Source organism: Rhinoraja longicauda, chromosome 18 (assembly GCF_053455715.1).
Source record: "Rhinoraja longicauda isolate Sanriku21f chromosome 18, sRhiLon1.1, whole genome shotgun sequence".
Taxonomy (NCBI): domain Eukaryota; kingdom Metazoa; phylum Chordata; class Chondrichthyes; order Rajiformes; family Arhynchobatidae; genus Rhinoraja; species Rhinoraja longicauda.
The window spans coordinates 16,582,224-16,607,105 of record NC_135970.1 but is presented as its reverse complement, the minus strand read 5'-3'; the positions used below and the strand labels follow the sequence as shown (position 1 = coordinate 16,607,105).

The 24,882-nt window shown below is 40.5% G+C and overlaps 1 protein-coding gene across 1 annotated transcript in view; it reads right to left on the bottom strand.

The window, feature by feature from the left end:
- ptprja (protein tyrosine phosphatase receptor type Ja) overlaps positions 1–24,882 on the bottom strand; it is a 187,452-nt gene that overhangs the window by 141,692 nt on the left and 20,878 nt on the right. The window contains exon 2 of the mRNA XM_078414890.1: positions 6,299–6,317. Within this exon, the coding sequence (XP_078271016.1) occupies positions 6,299–6,317 (19 nt within the window). The remainder of the gene's footprint in view (positions 1–6,298; positions 6,318–24,882) is intronic.

The following is a 24,882-nucleotide window of genomic DNA, read 5'->3' as shown; positions in this document are numbered from 1 at the left end:
GACACTCCCCTTTAGCATTCATGTGCAAGCTCCCATTTTTGTGCTAAATGGATCCATAAATCCATGCACTGTCCTTTTGCCATTTATTCATGGAACACTTTCGGATTCTCATTTATGTCTGTTGCTTATCTTTTCTCAGATGCTTTCTTTATCTCTCATTTTAATTTTGGCTTCCCTCCGATTATTTTGAAATAAACTATTCCCACTCACAAGACTGGGGTTGAATGAAATGGGCACTTGATCTCCAACTTATTGCTGGTGGCTCAGGATAAACAGCCCTTGCATGTCCACACAACACCTTGGTGACAAATAACAAAAGATACCTGCTTATTTGGAGTACAGTATTTCAGCAAAGTTGCATTTGCTGCGTTTATTCTAATATTCAGGGGAGAGGGGCAGGAGGATTAAGAGGAGGGGAATTAAATAGGTCCATCATAGGGGTGGAAAGTAAGAGATCAAATAACAATAAAGGGGTGATGACGCAGGAGAAAAGAAAGCAAAACATAAATAAGTAGATGAGAAATAATGCCTCCACATGCCCTATCAGAAAGGCTCGAAGTGCCTCATGCCTTTCAAGATGCTTGGTATTGAGTTTGAGAAATTGGTTTCTCAGGTGACCAAAAATCTGTGGTGGCGCATTGGATGAGATGGTACATTGTGTCTTCGATGTCTGCCCTTGCTAACTCCTGAAATATGGGAAGCAATCCTCAAAGTCCAGAGTCTCCAGTTACCTGAAACTCACCTGAAGAAAGTCAAATTCAATGGTCAATAGTCAATTTATTTGTCACATACACATAAATGTGCAGTGAAATGAAAGATTACCTACAGTCCAACAATAAGACCAATAAAAATAAGCAATAACACAAACAATCATAAACCAACACCAAACAAAAAGAAACATCCATCGCAGTGAGTCTCCTCCAGTCACCTCCTCACTGTGATGGAAGGCCAGAATGTCTTTTCTCTTCCCCTGCCGTCTTCTCCTGCGGTCAGGCTGTTGAACTTGCCACGTCGGGGCGGTCGGGGCTCCCGACATTGAAGCCCCCGCCGGGCAGAGAAAATCCTGCAGCCTGTTCCAGGCCGTGCCGGACGGTGAAAGGTCCGTGGCGGGCCGACCCAAGCCCCGCGCTGCTGGAGTTCCCGATGTCAGCCCCCACCCAGCGGCCTGCGAGCTTCGGACGTCCAAGCGGCCTGCGGCCGAAGTAGCCTCCAGAGACGAGTCGCAGCCACGCCCGCAGCGCAACCACAGCCTCTGAAGGCAGCCAGTTCCGCAGATGGTAAGTCCGGTCCGCGGGTTCTGCGAACCAGAGCCCAGGTGGTCCCAGGTGGAGGCCGCCAGCTCCAGGTGTTTGGCCGATGGTAGGCCGCAGCGGGAACGGAGACACAACCCAGAAAAAAAAGGTTGCATCTCCGTTCGGAAGCGACAATTTTACAGTCTCCCCCCCCCCCCCCCCCCCCCCCCCACCACACACATAACACACAACCACAAAAAACACTACATCATATCTAAACTACAATTAAGACAAAAAACAACAAAAAACACAAAAGACAAACGGACTGCAGGCAAGCCGCAGCTGCTACGGCAGCGCAGGCGCACTTCAATGCAGGCGCAATTATCCGTAGTAAACTCCGGGCATCAGGCACATTAGCCCATTATCTGAGCCGGTGGTCCAGAATGCAAGCCAAGTGTGTGGCCAGAGCACAGACTGTGTCAGACTCAGGAACAGGAGTACATTTTGGTCAGAGGCAGGATCCAGAGTGCTTGCATATTTTGTACTTCATTTAATCTCACCGGGTTGAGGGGAAAATTGATCAAACTTCAAAAGAGTGAAATAAAAGTGTGTTCAGCTTTTAATAGGAGTCGCATCCAATAGAAAGTCTGCAAGTCTTGCACGATCAAAGTCCCAAAGGTACTGGATTATTGTTTTACTCTAATTTGTCTTGGAAGGTGTTGAGTTATTGAAACCACTTATCTAGGCAAGTGCTGACTCTTCCACCATTCTCTTGATGTGCCTTGTAGATGGTGAAAAGGCCTTGGGGTATCAGGATTCCTTAGCAAAGGGATACCTAGCCTCTGAGTTGTTTGTATAATCAAAATATGAATATAACCTTTCCATCGTGTTTCTGCTCAATGGTGATCCCAAGGATGTTGACGGTGGGGGTCTTGGTGACTGTATTGCAGCAGCCATGCCCTCCGAACAATCACGCAGCACAACAAAGCCACAATGAAATTATTTGCTTTCTTATTATTTTAGTGAGTACGGTAACTAAGATTGATTAATAGTCCTATTTTTTTTTAAGTCGTCTTAATTTTCATTACACCAGAATGAGAAAAAATATCTGTTGGCATGGTGAACTTAAGGGACCACATGGACTTCTTAATTAAAATCAATGGATTTTAGGCCCTGGGGATGTCTGATGAGCTCAGGACTCTCAACATTTAGCTGCTGTTTAATTCAAGGCGAGTTGTGTGCATTTGAAGGTGAACAGCCATATAAAAAAATAATGTACTTGGTTTGTATTATTCACATCTATTAACTCTGATTGATGGCATAAGCTTCCACAGAACTGCAAATTTACCACATTAAAAAAATATATAATACATGGTAATGGGACTGAATATTAGATGGATTTAAAACATGATGAGAAGTTTAACAAGCTTTAACAGGCATGATCTCATTGAAGATTTTCAGTTCATCTGCTGGGAGACTGAAGTGGATTAGAGGTTCTGTGCTGGAAGCACCTTCTGTTTCAGATCACAAGGTGGTGCTAGTGTTCCATTCCTGGGTCATGCTGCTGTGAACATACTATAACACAAAGCTGTTTCCAGCACCAGTTATTTCTGAAAAAGTATTAAATTTTGATATCCTCACCAAAAAAACATGAGGGAGATTGCAAGGAGATGATTGTCAGAGGAATACCCATCATAGAGACACAAGAAACTGTAGATGCGATAATCTTAAGCCAAAGAAAACAACAAATTGCTGGAGGAACTCAGCGGGTCAGGCAGCATTGTGGAAGGGAATGGATCAACGATTCAAGTCGGGACCCTTCTTCAGATCTATCCTAAATGTGGCAGAGTTATTTTAACAACAAAAACAATACTAAAAAAAAAACCTTGCATTTCTATAGCAGCGTAGAAATAATACAAACAGGTATAGTCCTGGGGATAATCTACTGGAAGGCGTCTCCCAGCCTATCAGTGCACCATGGCATGTGGGCTCTGAGTGCTCCCGCTCCCAGAAATACTTTATTTTCTGTGTAGCACCTTGGGTCAGCAACTGCAGGTATTTCAATTGAATCTTCAAAGGTGCAAAGGGAAAGTTAAAAACTAGAAATTATGGGCTGTCAAGCTGGATTTGGCCTGCTGCCCCTGGCTTGTAGTTTCTGTTTGCACGTTCCTAGGCTGAATGTGGAGGGCAGACGAGATGGCAGTCTAGTGTCAGGGCATCATGAAGCCTCAGCAGCAGCTTACAAATGAACCACCAAGGCCCTGCCTCTAAAAAACCCTGAGACAAGACCCGCACCCCACCTCCTATCAATGAGGCATTTTCATTGTTTATAAACATGTCTCTAATACTCAGACACTTGAAGACTATTAAAATGCTGTCAATAATTAAAAAAATGTTAAATAAGGAAATTGATTAAAACATGTTTTAAAACATAATGAACATTAAAAACATTAAATCAAGTATGAGGAATATCTTGACTTTTTCCGCTTCATCCCCTTGCAATGTCACCCTATTCAAATAAATCTCACCCATTCCAATTGTTAGACTGTAATAAGGGAAAAAGAGCTGCTATCCCAGGAATCCCAGGAATCCCAGCAGGTTTGGGCTCTGCAACTGTGTGACACTTGCACTAACATCCATTGCTGGTCCCAAACTTATAGCAGATCAGTGCAATTCTGGGACATACTTAACAATGAAAGGCTGAGGAGTAATAGGTCCAAAGTTCACATCTAGCACAATTTGGCCATAATTATGAGGTTGACCATCTTTTGGAACTGACTGCTAATTCTGGTCCTCTTAACCCCTTCAATAGCTGCTGAATCGCTTAAAATTCTGTAAAATTTATAACATTTCCCACCTCCTTTGATACCCAAAATTCTCTGTAACCTGCAAAATGTAAGGCCCAAAAATTTGACAAAAATGAAAGAACATGAAAGAACTTCATGAGACTGATGGACATAAGTTAGATAAAAACTTAATCTAAAGCACTTTAAACATAATGAAGCATACCAGAGTGCTTCATCAAATATTTATATCAACACATTAGGGCAGATAATCAAAAGCTTGGTCAAAAGAAAAGGGATTTAAGAAGCATCTCAAATGTGGAAAATGAGGTACAAGGCAGAGAGATTAACAAAGAGGATTCTTGACTGGTAGTTTTGCAGCTGAAGGCAAGATTGCTAATTGTAGACAATTCGCAACTCTAGGATGATCAACAGAGCAGAACTTGAAGAGCACAATCATCCTGGAGGGCAATGAGTTGAAGGTGATCACAGAGACCGAGAGGAAGAAAACAATGGAGGAATTTGGAAAGTGGCTGAAAGTGGTAAGAAATGGAGCCTTGGTTTAATAGGTCAGCCACAAGGGGGTGGTAGGCAATTGCAAATTAGGAAATAGACAACGACTGTAAAGGGAGATTGGCCAGATGTAAACAGGACTCGTCAAGGTAACAAAGGTATAGGGGTGGATTTCAGCTGAAGATGACTTTATTAAAATGGATCCAAGTTAACATGAACCCATTTAGCTGGATAATATAGATCAACACAAAGTACTGGAGTAACTCAGCGGGTCAAGCAGCATCACTGGAGAAAAAGGATGGGTGACAGATGGTTTTGGGTCAGGACCCTTCTTCAGACTGAAACGTGCCAGAGGAGGATAACATGACACACCATGACAAGGATGATGAGTTAAAAAATAAATTGATAGAGGAATTCAGTGGGTCGGGACACAAAACATCATCTGTCCACTTCCCTCCACAGATGCTCCCTGACGCACTGACTTCCTCCAGCTGTTTGTTTTACACTCACAATTCCAGCATTTGCGGGGGGGTTTTCTTCAGGAGGATGAGAACTGACTGTCATAATCATTGAGAATGTCATCAAAGACTCTGCAAATAAGCTTCCTTGCTGCGCGACAAGGCAGAAGAACAACTGGACTGATTAAAACCAAGAGTACCAAAAAAGATCAAAATGAATTTGGGATGTTACATGTTTACAGATAAGAAAACAAAGGAGGATGGGGGCAATGGAGCAGTTTGCAGGGGTGAAGGGGCCATGGGTTGATTTATGAGGATGCATTTGATTACAAGAGTTTTGAAGAGGCAGACAATATCAAAGGTGAGAGCAAACCTTTGGGAACATTTGGCAACCCAGGAACCAGAAAGGGAAGTTAGCAGTATACAGGAAATTGGGCTAAATGAGCAGAAATTATGTCTCCTGAACAAGACAAGCTGAAAAGGAGAGGGAGAGATTAGAGGAAGATAAATAGCCTGAGCGTGAACTGGAAGGAATCACAAATGTTTGACAAAATTATTGAGGGGAAGACACAGATAAAGGTTGGTCCTAACTTTAGTGACAGAATCACTCACGAGTTTCTCAAGATCCTGAATATGATTAAAAAAATAAGTTCAAGATGGCCTACTGCAAGAACAACAAAGAAATCTTGGGCTTACTGCGTTCTAGGACAATCCTGGCCAACTAAGGAGATTTCGGTCAATGACCTCAGGACACCTGTGGACAATAGACAATAGGTGCAGGAGTAGGCCATTCAGCCCTTCGAGCCAGCACCGCCATTCAATGCGATCATGGCTGATCACTATCAATCAGTACCCCGTTCCTGCCTTCTCCCCATACCCCCTCACTCCGCTATCCTTAAGAGCTCTATCCAGCTCTCTCTTGAAAGCATCCAACGAACTGGCCTCCACTGCCTTCTGAGGCAGAGAATTCTGTGAAAGAGAGCACCAGTTGTCTGGCATATCTGCTTTCTGTGATTCTGGAGATAGTGGAGAGGAGGACGTTGCCAGGGAAAATTACTAGGGCCAAAGATCCTTGGTTTTAATGAAAATAAAGATGCTTAGTTAGTCAAGGGAACAGTGAACCAATTAGTAGGTGCAGAAATATTGTGGAAATGAAGAGTATTTCTTTTCCTATGAAAAGAGAATCCTCTCAATGTGTTTTGGCCATTTGTCAGTTTGAGCTCCCACCCCCAAATATTATTGCATACGTACTGGAATCAATAGACTAATAGGTATAATTCATTATTTTATATATAATAAAACAAATACTTACATTCAGAAGTGATGATGCTCTAAAAAGGGGGAAAAAACACATTAGAAAAATATCAACTTTCCTCCTCCACCAATTCTTTGCCAGATGGTACAAGATTATTTGATCCCTTATAGGACGTGGACATCCATTACTGCCCATCCATAAATACTAATTGCTCATGAACAATGGTTTACCAGGTCATTTCACATTTGGGGCAATTTCAGTTACAATGCATTGGTGTGGATCTTTGGTCATAAAGTGTGGCAGATTTCCTTCCCTTGAGGACACAAAGATCTGCTATAATAATTCATATGTCGATCTAAAAGCCTCTCAGATCATATCATATCATATCATATATATACAGCCGGAAACAGGCCTTTTCGGCCCTCCAAGTCCGTGCCGCCCAGCGATGCCACCTACCACTACCTGTGTAAAAACTTACCTTACACATCCCTTTTAAAAACTGTTCCCCTCTCATCTTAAAGCTAATCCCTCTACTATTTGAGATTCCCCAAGCATCTGTGGAAAGAGAAAATTTAAAACATTTCAGGTCTGACACCCTTTGTCAGAAACGAAAAAAAAATCCATAAAAGCTGCCTGACCTGCTGAGTAACCTTAGCATTTGCCACTTACATTTTAAATGTTCAGATCTGCAGTTCTTTGCTTTTCACTTTGCTGATCATGTGGTTCATTAACAATCAAACTGCCAGATAGTCAAGGAACCTTTATTATTGTTCCCTTACCACTGCTTCCATTTTGTTGACTTGGAACCACTGTGTTTGACTGTACAGTGATGGTGGATCAGAGCTGAGGAACTCAACTTCTGCTTCACAGCCATTGATCCTTTGCACATGATGCTAGTTGATCAGAGTTTACCTCACAACATGCCCAGTGGAATGAATTTTTGAAATAAAGAAGCCATCAAAAAAACTTTCAGCAAAGGTTGGAAACTCTAATCTATGGTGAAGAAGTTCTAATTAAGCAGGAAACTGGAGAAATGAAAATAATTTGCATCTGAGCAAGTGCAAAGGGAAAATGGGATGCCAGAATGCTCTCAATCTGTGCTGTGGCCAGCTCTGATGTTATAAAATTGATTATATAATATAAGAAAATAACTGCAGATGCTGGTACAAATCGAAGGTATTTATTCACAAAATGCTGGAGTAACTCAGCAGGTCAGGCAGCATCTCAGGAGAAAAGGAATGGGCGACGTTTCGGGTCGAGACCCTTCTTCAGACGTCTGAAGAAGGGTCTCGACCCGAAACGTCGCCCATTCCTTCTCTCCTGAGATGCTGCCTGGCCTGCTGAGTTACTCCAGCATTATAAAATTGATTTATACATAAATATATGAAGGTCCCGCTGAAATACGCTGGCTCTTCAAGTTACAGTCATGAGACCATAGTCAACTAATATTTTATGAGAATACTTATATTCCAGCACGCTAAAGTTATTTGATGGAAAAAGCTGCTAAGGCATCCGACACAGTCAAATAATATTGTTTCCAATTGCTTATTCCTATTGAAGTATCATTTGCCAGCCTCTCACAACGCACTCAAATAGCAATTCTTTAGCCTAGATGTCATTCAGAACTTTAAAATCCAATGCTATCCCTGACTTATATAATATGTAGACATATTTGATATGTAGAAAGAGATAAATAACAATGATGATTTTCTCCCCTTTGCAGTCCAGCAAATTTAAGGACAATTCTTGAAGTTCCAGCATATAAACTGCAAACAAATCTCATGCAAATTGGCCAGTAAGTTTTGAATGTGGGTCCCTTAAATTTCAAATTACTATTGGCCATGACCTGTTGTCATAGGTAAATTTTGACCATTTGCCTGATCAATAAATCTGCATGACCTCAGAAGAAATACTGCAAGTGGATTGGGGGTACATGATTTTATAATCATGAGGAACAATCATGGAGTTTATCTCCAAAAACAATGATTATTAATTGGCTGTAAGTAAACAAAGTAAACATGGTTTAGCAGGAAGGAAGTGAAAGTAAATCCATCCAATTGAGATTATTTTAGCATACACTTCCAAATTTGAGATCATAGGAATTAAATTATGGCTAGCATCTCAGGCCTGTATGTTGGGAGCTGTTACAGATATTACCTTTCAGATAGAATATTGAAATAATTTGTTTTGAAAGAGATATGAAAGATTTCACAGGAATATTTGAGGGTGTAGAAAACCTCTCCTAACACAACTCCCTCCAAGATCACATTAAAAGTAGTTTAACTGATTGATCATTCAGTTTCTGTTGGCTGCCAAGCTTGTCCACCTAACAAACTGGATCCAGCGTGACAACCATTGCACTTGAAGGCGAATGGAGCACTAAGGAACGATTCAAAATAAAAGGAATCATTGGTGCAAAATCAAGTGATGTTATTTCAAAGTGCAGTAATGAATACAGAAGAGCAATTTGTGAAGTTTTAAAGATGCAAACGTATTTTATTCCTTACCACAGCCAAATCGTCCCAAAAACTGCCATTAAATCACCTCAGTGAACCATAAAAGTCAAAGTAGTATTATTTGCAAATAACAGGTGTATGGAACATGGAAACAGGAACATTTTTATTTCCTTTAGTGTGCAGATAGCAAAATCTAAACCCTTAGGTTACATTGAAAATGCAAATTTCCGCATTAGGTGTCATAAATATTTGTTTATATTTGGATGCTGTAGATGGACTATGAACCCTACAGAGTGAATGGTAACTTTTAGTTTTTACACTTCATGTGTACAGCATCAACTGAACCATTTCCATTTTTTTTTACTTTGCAAGTTTTAAGTAATGTTTGCTTAAAATCAAGGGGAAAAAAAGTTTGTTGTAAATATTAATAATTTCCTTTCTTTTCTCTATATGACAACACGTAAGTTTAATGCCAATCTGGCTAAGCCTCCATGCAAAAGGTAGTTAATTAAGAGAGAAAATTGAGGATAGCTGGTCAGAATTAATTCACACTTTATCATCACAGTGAGTGGAGAAAATTTGGAATAACAAAAGCTGAGGAAAATAGACATGAAATAGGAAACAGCTTATTGGGTGGTAAAAGTAGCAACAAAAGAACTGAAAGATATATATAAACCTCAAATTGTAAGCAACAATAAGATGATTACGAAAACAAGTGGGTTGGTGCTTCGTACTGCCAAGTAAGTGCCTTTCATGCATTTAAATTCATTAAAAAATGGCAACTCAAAATAAAACAAGATACTGAACAAACAGATAAAGCTTTTTAGCATTGGGAATATTTCTATTCGCTCTTTGAAGCCTATTGCCTAATTTGAGATCAAAAATGAAGGCAAGTCATCTCCTTTTTAGGAAGGACAATTCAGATGGGAATGCAGTCCACAGCTGAGGGTATAATAAACATTCATTGAGAAGGACCAGCCATCGTGTCATTGATCATTCAAACCAAATTATTTTTCAATTGACCAACAAAATACATTTTAGTCACTGACAAAACCGATGAGAAATACAGACAATAAAACCCACTGTAACTAATACAGGAGAATCTAACTGTAATGAAGTGCAGTGAGTAATGTCAATGTTGCAGTGAAAGGATGTTGTGTGTTACCCGTAAAAAGCAGATTTCCAAAATCTCAATGGATCTATCAATGCGAAAGCCTAGGTAAGTATCAGAGGGTGGATTAAAGGGATAAGTTTCAGGGAGATTAAAACTATGTGAATTCCAGGTATAAAATCCTTGCAAAGTAACCTTGGCTCAGGTGTCCAATTAGTGCTCAGGTCAGAAAATCCCGCGTCCCAGTCCATCTCCAGATGCTTGAGCACAAAATCAGGGAATAGACTTCAAAGCTCTTCAAGGCAGTAAAGCATCTTTCGGCACGTCATTCTTGGAAGTGGGACAACACTTGCCATTCAATTGTTCATAAAAGATCATAATATTAAAAAATAGGGGAAGCCATGCAGCCCCCTCGAGTTTGTTTTGCCATTCAAAAGGATTGTGGGATGTCTGATCTTAACTTCAACTCTATTTTCTTAGCTGTTCCCCATAGCCTGGCTGTTTGTGTGGTACAAAAATTGTCTATGTATTTGATGGGTTGGCCTTCACCTCTATCCGGGGCATGAGAACTATTTAAAATGCACAACGCTTTTGATGCAATCTTAAATGACAATGTCTTATGCCTTCTTGTTCCCCAAGAGAAAACATTCTCTCGGCATCTCGTCTGTAAAGTCCTCTCAGAATGTTATACACTTCAGTAAATTCGCACTGCATTTTTCCAAAGTTCCACGAGTTTAGGTTCAACCTACCTAATCGTTCCTCATTCAAGGAAATCTTCAATTTAGTGAACCTCTGAGCTGCCTATTGCAAATATATATCCCTCCTTTAAATAAAGGAACACAATCCTCTCGATCAACTATGGGTCTGTAAATTAACTTTTTTGCTGAAGCAAATACAAAACAAATGCACTAAAACAAACATTACAAAATCCCTTCATACTCTGAATTCAAGATGTCACACACATTATCACAACAGACTGGTGTTGGGAAAAATGCGAGGAAGTGACTCAGCTCCTGCACAATGTTATCTATTCCATACCACACTAACCAGAAAAGGAACACACGTAATTAAAACAAGAAGCTGTTTTATAATTGATAGAATAAGAGAACATCCCTATGCCTTGACTTCTCTATTCTTCAACAGGGTTAATTGTACCAATGTCCTTAGATCCTCAATTCATTGAGAAGTAGTTCAAAGAGAGAAGACCACATCAGAGATTATTACAATATATAAAGGAACTTCTAATACAAAAGCATTAAAATTAAATCTAAAAGTGTTCACACAACAAAGTCAATGCTCATGATATCTATTCAGCTCGGCAAAATTAATAAGAAATGTTATCAGTCAGAAAGGGAGAGAATACATGACATGTTTGCTGGAGATTTTATGAAGAGGACATGCTATTTTTGCAATGCCTAAATAATTGTTTTGGAGCACAGTGAATTCAGTCGAATCCCTGTTTTTTTTTTAAAAAGCTCAGTCCTGAGATAATTAATTATCACTTTGAGCATTTTCATATTTAAATTTAGCTTTGTTGAATCTCTTTAATAATACATCAGATATATAAAATTATGCCAAACAAGCACAGATATGGTCCTCCCAAATAATAGCTGATTAAAAAAAACACTTCAGCAACATCACATATTGCAAACAAAAGGATGAACAGCACTAAGAAACTACGAAGACTATTGTGCTGACAAGATGAAAAGAACAGGGCTTAAGATTTTCTTTTAATGTTACCTATTCAACTAGCAGATCTGCTTTTGTCCTTTGGGATGATGCAAAACTCACCATTACTGGTTTAACTTTCAAGCTATTACTCGTGTGACAAAAATGGATTTGGCAATGGAAAAGGACGTCAATTCAAAGCAGGAGCCATACAATATCAGAGGGATTAGATGGGAGGGATTTAATAGAGCTTCAGTTGTTTTATCATGGCCTCTGCCCACCAATACTGTACCCCAGGGCCTGACCTGCGTTCATTATAGTACCTCAGTGTATACAGTGATAAATTTGTATCCACTAGCAATATTCATCTAAATCAGTGTTGAGTATCCCGTTTTGAATCAATGATCATTTCTGTCCAACCTCTCCCTGTAGCTAATGCCCTCTAATCCAGGGATCCTTCTGGCAAACCACCTCTGCACCCTTTCCCAAGGAGCAGAACTGCATGCAATACTCCAAATGCGACCTAACCAAAGTCCTATAAAGCTGCTTTATTGTTTTCTGACTTACACTCAGTGTCCCGAACAATGAAGGCAAGCTTGCCTTATGTCCTCTTTACCACTCTATCTACTTGTGCTACCATTTTCAGGGAGTTAAGGAATTGGACCCCAAGATCTCTCAGTACATCAATGTTGATAAGGGTTAAACTCCATCTGCCATTTTTCTGCCAGAATCTAACAACATTTCCCAACCACCACTATTACCATAGGGCAGCAGGCACATGGCAGCGGTATCATCAACTATCCTGACTTGGAAATACATTGCCCATCTTTCAATGACAGTGGCTCTAAATCCAGGACCTCCATGTCTGATGCCACTGTGGGAGTACTTTCTCCAGAAAGACTCAGTTGTTCACATAAGCTGTTTATTGCCTCCTCATGGGCTGCCACCAATAATCGGCTCTTGAAAATGAATATAAAATGGTACAACAACAAAAAACAGCCACAATATTAATGTGATTGGTTCAGTTCCTGGTCAATGGTGGCATCCTACCTGCCTCTTCCACCCCAAGGATAATAACAGTGGAAAATGGCACAAATGTTCCTCACCACTTAATGACGCCAAAACCTGGCAACCCTTGTACATTGTTTCAGTGGGCTACGACTATACATTTTGTACTTAATCTGGGATTGTATTTATGTTTGGTAACAATTTACTGAAATGTACGCAAAAATAGATCTCCACTGTACTGCAGTAAAGAACCATTGAACCAAAAACGACAAACTATAGACAATGAGTGTATTATAAGTGTAAGACCAGCCTTGGCCCACTATGCCATACAAAGGGCTTGAGACTTTCCCATGATGCCTCAATTTATCGTGTTGAAGCCAGAAACATTCATCCATTGGCTTTGGTTCACAAGCAACCAATCGTATATGCTTCTTGTGCATTGACAAAAAGCACAAATAATTATACACAGATCAAAAAGGCAACATTAACAAATATATTTGACATTACTTATTTACACACTAGGATGGCCTTTTACTCTTGCTGCAGACTACAATTCCTAGCTATCCATTTTTTTTTAATGGTGTCAAAATTGGCCATGTCAGTCTCTGTTTGATTACGATAGTGAGCATCAAACTTTAAAACAGAATGCTACTGCTGATAATTTTTCAAAGTTCCTGTACAAAGAGGCCACAGCATATTTTGAAAAGTTGATTTTCATCACACTGAATGATTTAAACAAGTGACAGCTGGAGAAATTGCAAAAGCCACTCTGGAGCTTAATTGCAATCATGTATAGTCTTTTCAATGTCTGGATAGTACGCTACAAAAGAGTTTTTCACTGTACCTCGGTACACGCAACAATAATAAATTAAATTAAAAGATGACATTTCAGGGTATTTCTGAATGGGTGGAACCAAAGGGACTAACAACTCCCTCAAATAAATAGAAAGCAACTGCAATTGGTTTGAGGTTCAATCAGTGGGGTCCTTCAACACAAACAAAGGATCATTGACTATCTTTGTGAACCAGCTAAGCATCAAACAAAGGAATGCAGTTCCATTCCAGATAATACAACACACACACACACAAGCTTAAATCCTCACAAAATAGGTTGACTGGAGAAATGGAATGGGCTGTTCAGTCCATTAAGGGGACTTTAAAAACAACTGGTGGACAATAGCCGGTCAAGTCCTGCTCCCCCCGCTGCAGCATGGCTGAGATGCTAAGGAAATGCTAGCTCAGAACCAGGTTAGAACTACTGCAATCAAACTGAGGGAATGGAGAAGAAGAAATGTAGACAAAGATGGCATTGCCAGTTGGAATTAAAAGAAAGTATTTTTCAGTGGATAGTTTCGGGTCAGATATGGACAGTCAGATCATGTGAGATCAGGAAGAGGTTATCACAGTGTATGGAGCCAAGAACTACTTAAAGGTCAACATAAAGGTCAGGATAGCTTGTGTAGATCATTTGCTATTTGCGTGTGATTCTCAAGGTGCCAGAATTAATAACACACTGAGTCATTGGTTGCAACATGTGCTGGAAGAAGGTGTCACTGCAGAACACAAGGAAACTACAATAAAGTAATGATTGGAAGCCAAATTGAGATCGCAGCGAATCCGGAAATGAACTCAGTCAGCATGCAAGAGTGGAAGGAAGAGCGATATCAATTCAATGGTACTGCTGAGCAAGCCCCAGAGTCACAGATCCAAACAACATGGAAACAGTCTCTTCAGCCTAATTTGTCTGTGCCAATCAAGTTGCCTGAGAAAGTCCTATTTTCCTGGATCTGGCCTATATCCCTCCAAACCTATCCTAGCCATGTATCTTTCTAAGTGTCTTTTAAACATCATTACAGTACCAGCCTCTATCATTTCCTCTGCCAGCACATTCCAGGTATATGCCATCTTTAAGGTGAAAAAGTTGCCTCTTAGTTCCCTTTTACATCTTTCCCCTTTTACCTTAAACCTATGCTCTCTAGTTTTAGATTCCCTGCAGAAAAGACTGTGGCAATATACCTTACCTGCACCCCTCTTGATTTTATATAACTATGCAAAATCACTCCTCAGCCTCCAATGCTTTAGGGGAAAAAAGACCCAGCCTAAACTGCCTCTTTTTGTAACTTGAAATCTCCAAAGCGAGTAACATGCTCGTAAAATGTGAACAAAAAACTGTAGATGCTGGTTTTCAAAAAAAGACAAAAATGCTTGAGCAGCTCAGCGGGTCAGGCAGCATCCCCGGAGAACATAGATAGGTGATCCTTTGGTTCAGGAACCTTCTTCATACATCCTTGTAAATCTTTTTTGTATCCTTTCTAGTTTAATGATATCCTTCCTATAATTAGAAATAACCTTCTTCACTGTCCACGATACCAGCAAGTTTAGCGTCATCCACAAATTTACTAACTGGTCTGCAGTTCCCAGGTTTTTCTTTGCAGCCTTTCTTAAATAGAGTATGATATGGCGAAATCTGTAAACATGTAAAGGTCAGTGTGACACACTTCAACACTCAAGGATCAGAGCCCTCGGAGGTCAATGGGGAATTTTTAGAGGTTTTAGAAACATAGAAAATAGGTGCAGGAGGAGGCCATTCGGCCCTTCAAGCCAGCACCGCCATTCATTGTGATCATGGCTGATAGTCCCTAATCAATAACCCATGCCTGCCTTCTCCCCATATCCCTTGATTCTACTAGCTCCTAGAGCTCTATCTAACTCTATCTTAAATCTATCCAGTGATTTGGCTTCCACTGCCCTCTGTGGCAGAGAATTCCACAAATTCACAACTCTCTGGGTGAAAAGGTTTTTTCTCACCTCAGTTTTAAATGGCCTCCCCTTTATTCTAAGACTGTGGCCGTTGGTTCTGGACTCACCCAACATTGGGAACATTTTTCCTCCATCTAGCTTGTCCAGTCCTTTTATAAATTTATATGTTTCTATAAGATCCCCTCTCATCCTTCTAAACTCCAGTGAATACAAGCCTAGTCTTTTCAATCTTTGCTCATATGACAGTCCCGCCATCCCAGGGATCAATTTCGTGAACCTTCGCTGCACTGCCTCAATTACAAGGATGTCCTTCCTCAAATTAGGAGACCAAAACTGTACACAATACTCCAGATGTGGTCTTACGAGGGCCCTATACAACTGCAGAAGAACCTCTTTACTCCTATACTGAAATCCTCTTGTTATGAAGGCCAACATGCCATTAGCTTTCTTCACTGCCTGCTGTACCTACACAAACTTTCAGTGACTGGTGTGCAAGGACCCCCAGGTCTCGTTGCACCACCTAACCTAACTCCATTGAGATAATAAGGTGCCTCCTTGCTTTTGCCGCCAAAGTGGATAACCTCACCAATGTTATACTGCATCTGCCACGCATCTGCCCACTCACTCAACCTGTCCAGGTCACCCTGCAACCTCCTAACATCCTCTTCACAGTTTACACTGCCACCCAGCTTTGTGTCATCTGCAAACTTGCTCGAGTTGCTTCTAATTCTCTCTTCCAAATCATTCATATATATGGTAAACAGTTGCAGCCCCAACACCGAGTCTTGTGGCACTCCACTCGCCACTGCCTGCCATTCTGAAAAGGACCAGTTTACTCCTACTCTTTGCTTCCTGTCTGCCAACCAATTTTTTATCCATGTCAACACCCTACCCCCAATACCATGTGCTCTAATTTTAGTCACCAATCTCTCATGCGGGACCTTATCAAAAGCTTTCTGAAAGTCTAGATACACTACATCCACTGGCTCCCCATCATCCATTTTACTTGTCACATCCTCCAAAAATTCCAGAAGATTAGTCAAGCATGATTTCCCTTTCATAAATCCATGCTGACTTGGACTTATCCTTTTACTGCTATCCAAATGCACCATTATTACCTCTTTAATAATTGACTCCAGCATTTTTCCCACCACCGAAGTCAGGCTAACTGGTCTGTAATTCCCCGTTTTCTCTCTCGTTCCTTTCTTGAAAAGTGGGATAACATTAGCTATCCTCCAATCCACAGGAACTGATCCTGAATATATTGAACAAGTTTTAACCCTATCCTTGAGTTTTTTTCTCTGTCCACCTGGTCAATTCTTCAACAATGGAGCTTGGAGCAGTGCTACGGAAGTCTATTATCACACACCCAAAAGCTGCGGCCTGTCCAATGTCGCTGACCCAGAGTAACTAGGAGCTCAATGCTAGCTGAGGAGAGAAACCTGATGCTAGCTCAATTCTAGAGAATTTGGAAGGTTTTGCAGAGATAACATTAGTGGCATATTTCCCATGCCTTGAGATACCTGCTGTGGGTAGTCTCAGAAGCACATCAGTGCAGAGATCACTGCTGCATGATAAACCATTCCAGGTGTAGGCAGTATCAGGCAGTTGACTGCTCTGGAATGGAATGTTGTTGGTAGAATATTCCAGAATCATTCTAAAGGAACATTTGAAATAATGTTTGATGGAACATCTGTATCGCAGCTAGCATATTTAACTGTAAAATAAAACAAAGAATCCACATCACAGAGCACTAAGGAACAGACAAAAAGTGGTTATGTTCAACTGTTTAATTTAGCCTGTTTTTTTGGGCTTTTAAACACCCAACTTGTTTCTATTGAATAATTGAAAGACTGCCATATCTATCCTGACCTACCTACAGCCACATAAATTATTTTATCCAGTTTGTTATAACCATGTCAAAGAAATAGCAAATCTTCATTCATTCGGTCAGATCTACCACAAGTCCTGAGACTGACACTTGGCTGTTCTTGGACTTTGCCATGTCTTCCACCTTGGTGCCTTGCCAAGGCGCCAGCTCCCAGTTCAATACTACTCTTCAAGTGCAAGTGGCTGGTTGTGGGGAGGTTACAAATATATATTTATATATTTTTTAAGTACTAAAAAAATGTAATGCTTGAGATTGAAGATTAATGCTTAAGATCGGCTGTAAAGGTACATTTACCATTCTCCTGGCAACCCTCATCGTCCATTCTTTTTTACAGGGCCACACACTTGTTTGCACCAGGTTTAACCTCCTTTTGCTTGAATCGGATCCGACGGCAGGGAAATTTGAGCAGATCTATGCTTCGCATTGGATTTCAAGGAGAGTTCATGGACACAGCACAATGTAGAAACAGCATCACATTACGTGTTACCACTAGCTTCAGGCAACAATGGATCATAGAACATAAAACATTGCAGCACAGGACTAGGCCCTTTGGTCCACAATGTCTGTGCTGAACATGATGCCACGTTAAACTAATGTCCTCTGCCAGCCAGTGATCCATATTCATATCGTCTATTCCCTGAATATGTATGTGTCTATCTACTTTACATGTCACTATCGTATTTGCCTCCATGTTGAAAAATTCACAACATCAAATACATAAATAAGATCAAAAATGACAATGACAAAGATAGGCTGTGTTAGAACCCGAAGATTTTACTCAACTGGAAAGGTCGGTGCAGTGGTAGGGAAGTACAAGGGTACGGAGAGAAAGATCAGAGGATAAATATTATATTATATACCGTCCATGTCTGTATTGCTTTGTGGGGGCATTCAATGATGTTGTATGTTTCTTCATATCTTCTTGGTAGACAAGATTTAGTTTTGGTGTAGTCAGCTTTATGGAATATTAAATTAACATATGTGGAAGGACAGCAGTGCTTATAGGAATGAGGAAGTATTTAGAATTAAAAAACCTGTCAGTCCTCGGCTTTTCATTCCTCCAACAAAAGGATATGGTTCATGTTACGCAAGGTATATGCAGGCCCAGTGAACTTAAAAGGAAGCATTTGTTCTAATTTGTTTCCATTTCCTCTTAGCTGATGTACAAAAACTGCTGATGCTCAGTTTGACAGGTATCACCCAACTCTGGTACATTATCAGATTTTTGATGAGCGAGACTGGAAACTGATTGTTATTGAGCATTAAATCATAACTCACTGTTCAAATGTTTCCTTTTTAAGCAGTGGCCCATGGAAAGAGATCAGTAAAAGGAACCCTGTCTTATTTTCCTTACAATCACTGAGGCCAATTGAGCAAAGTTGGAAAAATGGGGAAGGCAAAGGAGTTGAGCAACAAATTTGCTCACAGTTTGTGCTTGCTTTAGTCAAAGGGTGCCTGAAAATAAGTAAAAACAGCAATGGGAGAATTGTTCAAGAAATTATTCAACTGGGTACGAGCACCTTGAGATCATGAATAATCGGGAGGAGTAAAGCCAATCAAGTTTTTTGTGGAGATGATCGTTATTTATTCAAAGTTGGAATTCATATGAACATCCCACTGTGGAAGATGACGGCTGGTCTTGGTACACTGCCAATTACAGAAAGAGAGATGTCTCTGAATTGACAGCTTTTTTCCAAAACCTATCCAACAATACCTATCAAAATCGTATAAATTCCCCAAAACAAGTGAAAAAACATTAACACAATAAATATTGCACATAGTAATCTTTCAACTAATCAGTCAATCAATCACGTACTGTACCTGAAATGCATTGTTTAGCAATAATCAAATGGTGGTAAATTAGTTGAGGTATGAGACAAGACATTTGTTTGCTTTACTCAATGTTATGTGCTAATTAAACAAATCTCAACTTACACTCAATCAGTGAATGTAATTGGAAAACATGACCCCATGTGAGCACTTTTGGCAGGCCTTTCCAACGTTGAAAATTGAAAAAAGGTAGATGCTAAAAATCTTAAATAAGAGCAAAGTGCTGGAAATACTGATCAGTAGACTATATGAAGTGTTGTTTTTATCTGTTTCCTGAGCAGGATGAGCATATACACAATGGCAAGAGGCACGTGAAATGAAGCCGACATTCTAGAAAGCACATGTTGATATCATTCAAGCAAAATTGTTTCACAACAAAAATAAACCCTTTTCCCATCTCATCATCTTTTTTTTCCAGAGCCCGAAAATTCTGCTTGGAACATAGAAAGTGAATCTTCTCACCAGCTACCACTTTCAAAATTAAAATGTGTTGGGATAAAATGTAAATACATTTTAAAAACATATTCCAAAAAGATGCAATTTCAATAAGAATTTTTGAAACTGTAACTGCTGTATTTTAGAAATATGATAATCTAATTCAAGCTGCAATATTGAGGAGACGTACAACGAGATCTGGGTGTCCTAGTGCATCAGTCACTGAAAGGAAGCATGCAGGTACAGCAGGCAGTGAAGAAAGCCAATGGAATGTTGGCCTTCATAACAAGAGGAGTTGAGTATAGGAGCAATGAGGTCCTTCTGCAGTTGTACAGGGCCCTAGTGAGACCGCACCTGGAGTACTGTGTGCAGTTTTGGTCTCCAAATTTGAGGAAGGATATTCTTGCTATTGAGGGCATGCAGCGTAGATTTACTAGGTTAATTCCTGGAATGGCGGGACTGTCGTATGTTGAAAGACTGGAGTGACTAGGCTTGTATACACTGGAATTTAGAAGGATGAGAGGAGATCTTATCGAAACGTATAAGATTATTAAGGGGTTGGACATGTTAGAGGCAGGAAAAATGTTCCCAATGTTGGGGGAGTCCAGAACCAGGGGCCACAGTTTAAGAATAAGGGGTAGGCCATTTAGAACTGAGACGAGGTAAATCTGTGGAATTCTCTGCCTCAGAAGGCAGCGGGGGCCAATTCTCTGAATGCATTCAAGAGAGAGCTAGATAGAGCTCTTAAGGATAGCAGAGTCAGGGGGTATGGGGAGAAGGCAGGAACGGGGTACTGATTGAGAATGATCAGCCATGATCACATTGAATGGCGGTGCTGGCTCGAAGGGCCGAATGGCTTCCTCCTGCACCATTGTCTATTGTCTAATATTATTTGGATTTTTATCCACGCTAAATGTGTCATAAGAACATAAAACGAGAAAACTGTTGGAAGCGCAAGCTTTCACAATGATCTCAGTGATCACAAGGAGAGATTGGACAAACTTGGATGGTTTTCTCCGAGCATTGGAGGCTGTGGTGTAACCTAACAGAAGTTTATAATATTATGAGAGGTAGATATGGTAGATAGTCAGAGTCCTTTTCCAAGGGTGGAAATGCCAAATACTCGAGAGTACAGATTTAAGGAAAGTTTAAAAAAAATTAACAGGCAAAGTTTTTGTTAACACAGAGATTAGTACTCTAGGTGCCTGGAATGCACAGCCAAAGGAATTGATGGAAGCAGATATGAAAGTAATGTTTAGGAGGCATTTAGAGAGGCACATGTTCAGATAGGAAATGGAGGGATATAGACCATGTGCAAGCAGAAGAGATTAGTTTTGATTTTCAAGTGTAGACATTTTCGGCTTGAAGTGGGGCCCATCCAAAACATCGTCTGTCCATTACAATACAATACAATACAATACAATATATCTTTATTGCCATTGTACCCAGGGGTACAACGAGATTGGGAATGCGCCTCCCATACGATGCAATAATTTAGGTAATTTAGACAGCAGCAACCCAACGAAACCCAACCCAACACGCCATAGATGCTACCTGACCCGAACTCCTCCAGCAGTTTGCTTTTTGCTGCGCATTTACTTATCAGTATAAAAAGATAGCACGTGATGATGTGGAACCAAAGGAGCTATGGCTGTGGGAGACAAATAAACTGTATTCCAATTGGAATAATAAAACAAATCACAAATGGAACAGTGCTGCACCAGAGACAGGCAAATGGACTAATCATGGAATCACAATATATTTTTTTAAAAGTCAATTAAATTTGTTAAGTTTTATTTTATTTCCAGGGACGTTAAGAAATACTTCAAACTCCTTTCAGACTTGACAAGTGACAAAACTGTCAGGCACTGTGCTGTCCAGGTTGTGCAAACATTTGGGACTGTTTTGGAGTGAGTATTTCTGTATGCTGTTTGATTCCGCAATGAACCAGTGCTGTGTAGGGAAATTATAATTTTCACATATCTCAACATTTGTCTCTAACTTTTTCTCTTTTTTCTTCTTGTCTACTTGCATTGCGATTCTGTCCAGGGTGTCGTATCGGTGGCACTGGAAGCTCGGGATATGGTTATTTTTCATCTGAGTGTTTGGACAATTGACCTCATCTTGTCGGCATGGTGCAGGAGACGAGAATTAAATATCTGCAAGCATCCAATACCTCAAATATTTCTGGTCCATAATCTGGATAAGTCACACCCTGGCCACTCTCCCTTCCCCCATCAGGCAAAAAGGTAAAGAAGTGTGAAAACTCACACCACCAGATTCAGGGACAGTTTTTTCCCCAGCTGTTATCAGGCAACTGAGTCATCCTACCACAACCAGAGAGCAGTGCTGAACTACTATCTACCTCTTTGATGTCCCTCGGACTATCCTTGATCAGACTTTGCTGGCTTTACCTTGCACTAAATGTTATTCCCTTATCATGTATCTGTACACTGTAAATGGTTCGAATGTAATCATGAATTGTCTTTCTGCCGACTGGTTAGCACACAACAAAAGCTTTTCACTGTACCTCAGTGCACATGACAATAAACTAAACTAACTTTGTCTTGTTAGTCAAATCTATACCAGATTCCAGCAGCAAGGATCTAGTTAGGTCAGGGCCTTGGTCCCAAAACCCTGAAAGTTTTCACAACCTATGAAGGCCAACATCCTGTTTTTCAAGATGTCAAAACAATGAGGTGATTTAAATGTGGCCAAATGTCTTTATAATCAAGATCTGCTACCTTGGCATAGAACATGAGAACAGGCATGAGAACAGGCCATTCAGCCGACCAACATGCCCCATCTACACTAGTCCCACCTGTTTGCATTTGACCCATATCCATCTAAACCTATCCTATCTATGTACCTGTCCACATGTTTCTTAAATATCGTGACAATTTTTTGTTGTTATTACTTGCCTTTTGATATTCTACCTCAATCAATGGTGTGTTTTCATTACTAGCGTATGTCAACCTCCGGTCAAACAAGTTTAGCTACAGACCCCGTTGACAGAAGTTTATAATCCTTGTTCGCTCTCTACCTCATAACTTAGTGGGCAAACCATCACATTCTAATCACACGGCTTCTGGTGAGAGTGAGAGCTCTAGAAATAAATTGTTTAAATAAATATCATTTCATTTTCATATCTTTTAGGCCATGAGCTATTCAGTTTCTGATTTCTCAGAAATTAGCCTCGGGAGCATCGACGACTGATTAAGATTTTCCTACAAAAGTATCGGCCTGTGACCATGCGAGCCCAACAACGCTATGTACGGGACATGATGTGTCTGAATCAGAACAGAAAGCTAACACCCTCGAGCAAAGCTTGGGGGACTAGGCTATTATAGATCATAAAATGAAAAGCAAGACCTCCCCAATGGCGTTTTTACGTTGTGTTATTCACGACGGTAAAGAGGCGTTGCAGGTTTTCACATGTAAACTCAATTAACATTTAAAAGTTCTTACATTTGAAGCAAGGCTGACCAGTTTGCAGAGGCTCCTGCGGGCATTTAAGAACAGACTTAATCAGCTCTTGTGCACATCGATCTGACCCACTGCCCAGCCCCATGCAACCCTGTCTCGCAACAATGAGCTACCAACAGTCCAGTGGTCTTTAGAGAACAGAGTGGGCTGTGAAGCATGACCAAGTCTCCAGACAAGGCCGTATTGCCAGTATTTGTCAATTGTACCGTCCCTTTTTACAGTTTTTGAGTGCCCCTCATGTTCAGTGACATTCAGCAAATGCTGAACTTGATTTAATATGAAAATTAAAATAAAAGTTAGCACATGAAAAAAACATATTAAATTGTAGTTAATTAAATTAAAACATATTTAGTTTCGAGATTCATCGCAGAAACAGGTCTTTTAGCCCACCGAGTCCATGCCGACCAGCGATTCCCGTACATAACACTAACCTACACATTTATAATCTTTACCAAAGCCAATTAACCTACAAACCTGTACATCTTTGGAGTGTGGGAGGAAACCAAAGCACCCAGGGAAAACCCACACGGTCACAGGGAGAACGTAAACCCCGTTTTGACAGCATCCGTAGTCAGGATCGAACCCAGGTCTGCCACTGTAAGGCAGCAGCTCTACCACTATGCCATCGCTTACTTTTCAATTGTCAGTGGCCTCGTTCAATTAAATGTGCTGTCTAGCATACAGCAGAGGGGCCAGTTATGAAGTCTTCTCACCCCTCAGCACATTAAGTTATGGAATGACATTGGAATTGACAGCAGGTTCAGGAATGGAGCTGAAGGGTGGATGCAAGTATATTTGACATCCAGTCTGCCACAAAAATCTAGAATGCATTGACATACACAGTGCATTGAGATGGCAGCTCACTCTGGAAGCTCCAGTTAGCCCACATCGTGGTCTCGCCTAGTGTTGTTAACATGCAGTGGGTATATAAACAGAACTCAACCAAGGAGAAATTAGAAATGTTCACATAGCAACCGAAAAAAGTAGCAGGCAATAATAAGGGGATGAGGGAGTGGCGGTGATAGGTCCTTTTATGATACGATACAATAGAGCTTTATCCCAGGAAGGAAATTGATCACTTATGCCAACATGCTGCTGACAGAATGCCTCTGTCACAGACTGGGAGCACAAGACTTGGGATCCACCACTTGAGATCAAAAGCAAACTTTCAATAAATGTTGCTAATTAACTCAAACTCTGAATGACAAAGCTGTAGATGTAACAGAATTCTGAAATAACACAGTTCAACACGTATTCTGAAAATTACATAATAATCCTACCGATAGTCATGATTACAACCATCATGAAATTTGTCCTTTGGTAAACATTGAGTTCAACAAGACAAAGGATGTTAATGCTGAGAATTTAAAATGGTGCGCACAAGGATAGTGCATCTCATGCTTATACCACATAAAGAGTTCAACAGTAAATGGCTTCCACACTATTCTCCAATCCTTTGTCAGGCTAGGTACAAAATGAAGCCTCTCCTACATAACCCCATTAACTTTAACTAAGGTTATCAGCAATATTTATTACACAGTGAATTTTCAGGTAGTCACGATGTGCTCCAATACTGGGCTTAAAATCATCTATCGACACACCATTTCATCTATAATTTTGCAGCTATTCTTGTTCTTTGAGAATGACTGTGACTGGGGACAGAGTTGCGAATGCTCTCAAAACTTTCAAGCAAATCCTCTTTGGATAGGAGGGGGCACAGAAATGGTGTGGGGAGGGGGATATGTGGAAGGGGAGTAGGGTCGAATAGAATCAAAAACTCTTAATCCCCTTCAGACCTCCCAGAGGGAAGGGAAAAGTGTCAACCCCATTCACCACCCTGTTCCTAATGTTACTATAATTTGTGTGGCGTTGGCCCAGTTTTTATTTGAGATTACTGAAGGCATGAGCTGCATTTAACTGAAGAAGGGTCCCGACCCTCAACATCAGCTATCCATGTTCTCAAGATATGCTGCCTGACCTACTGAGTTATTCCAGT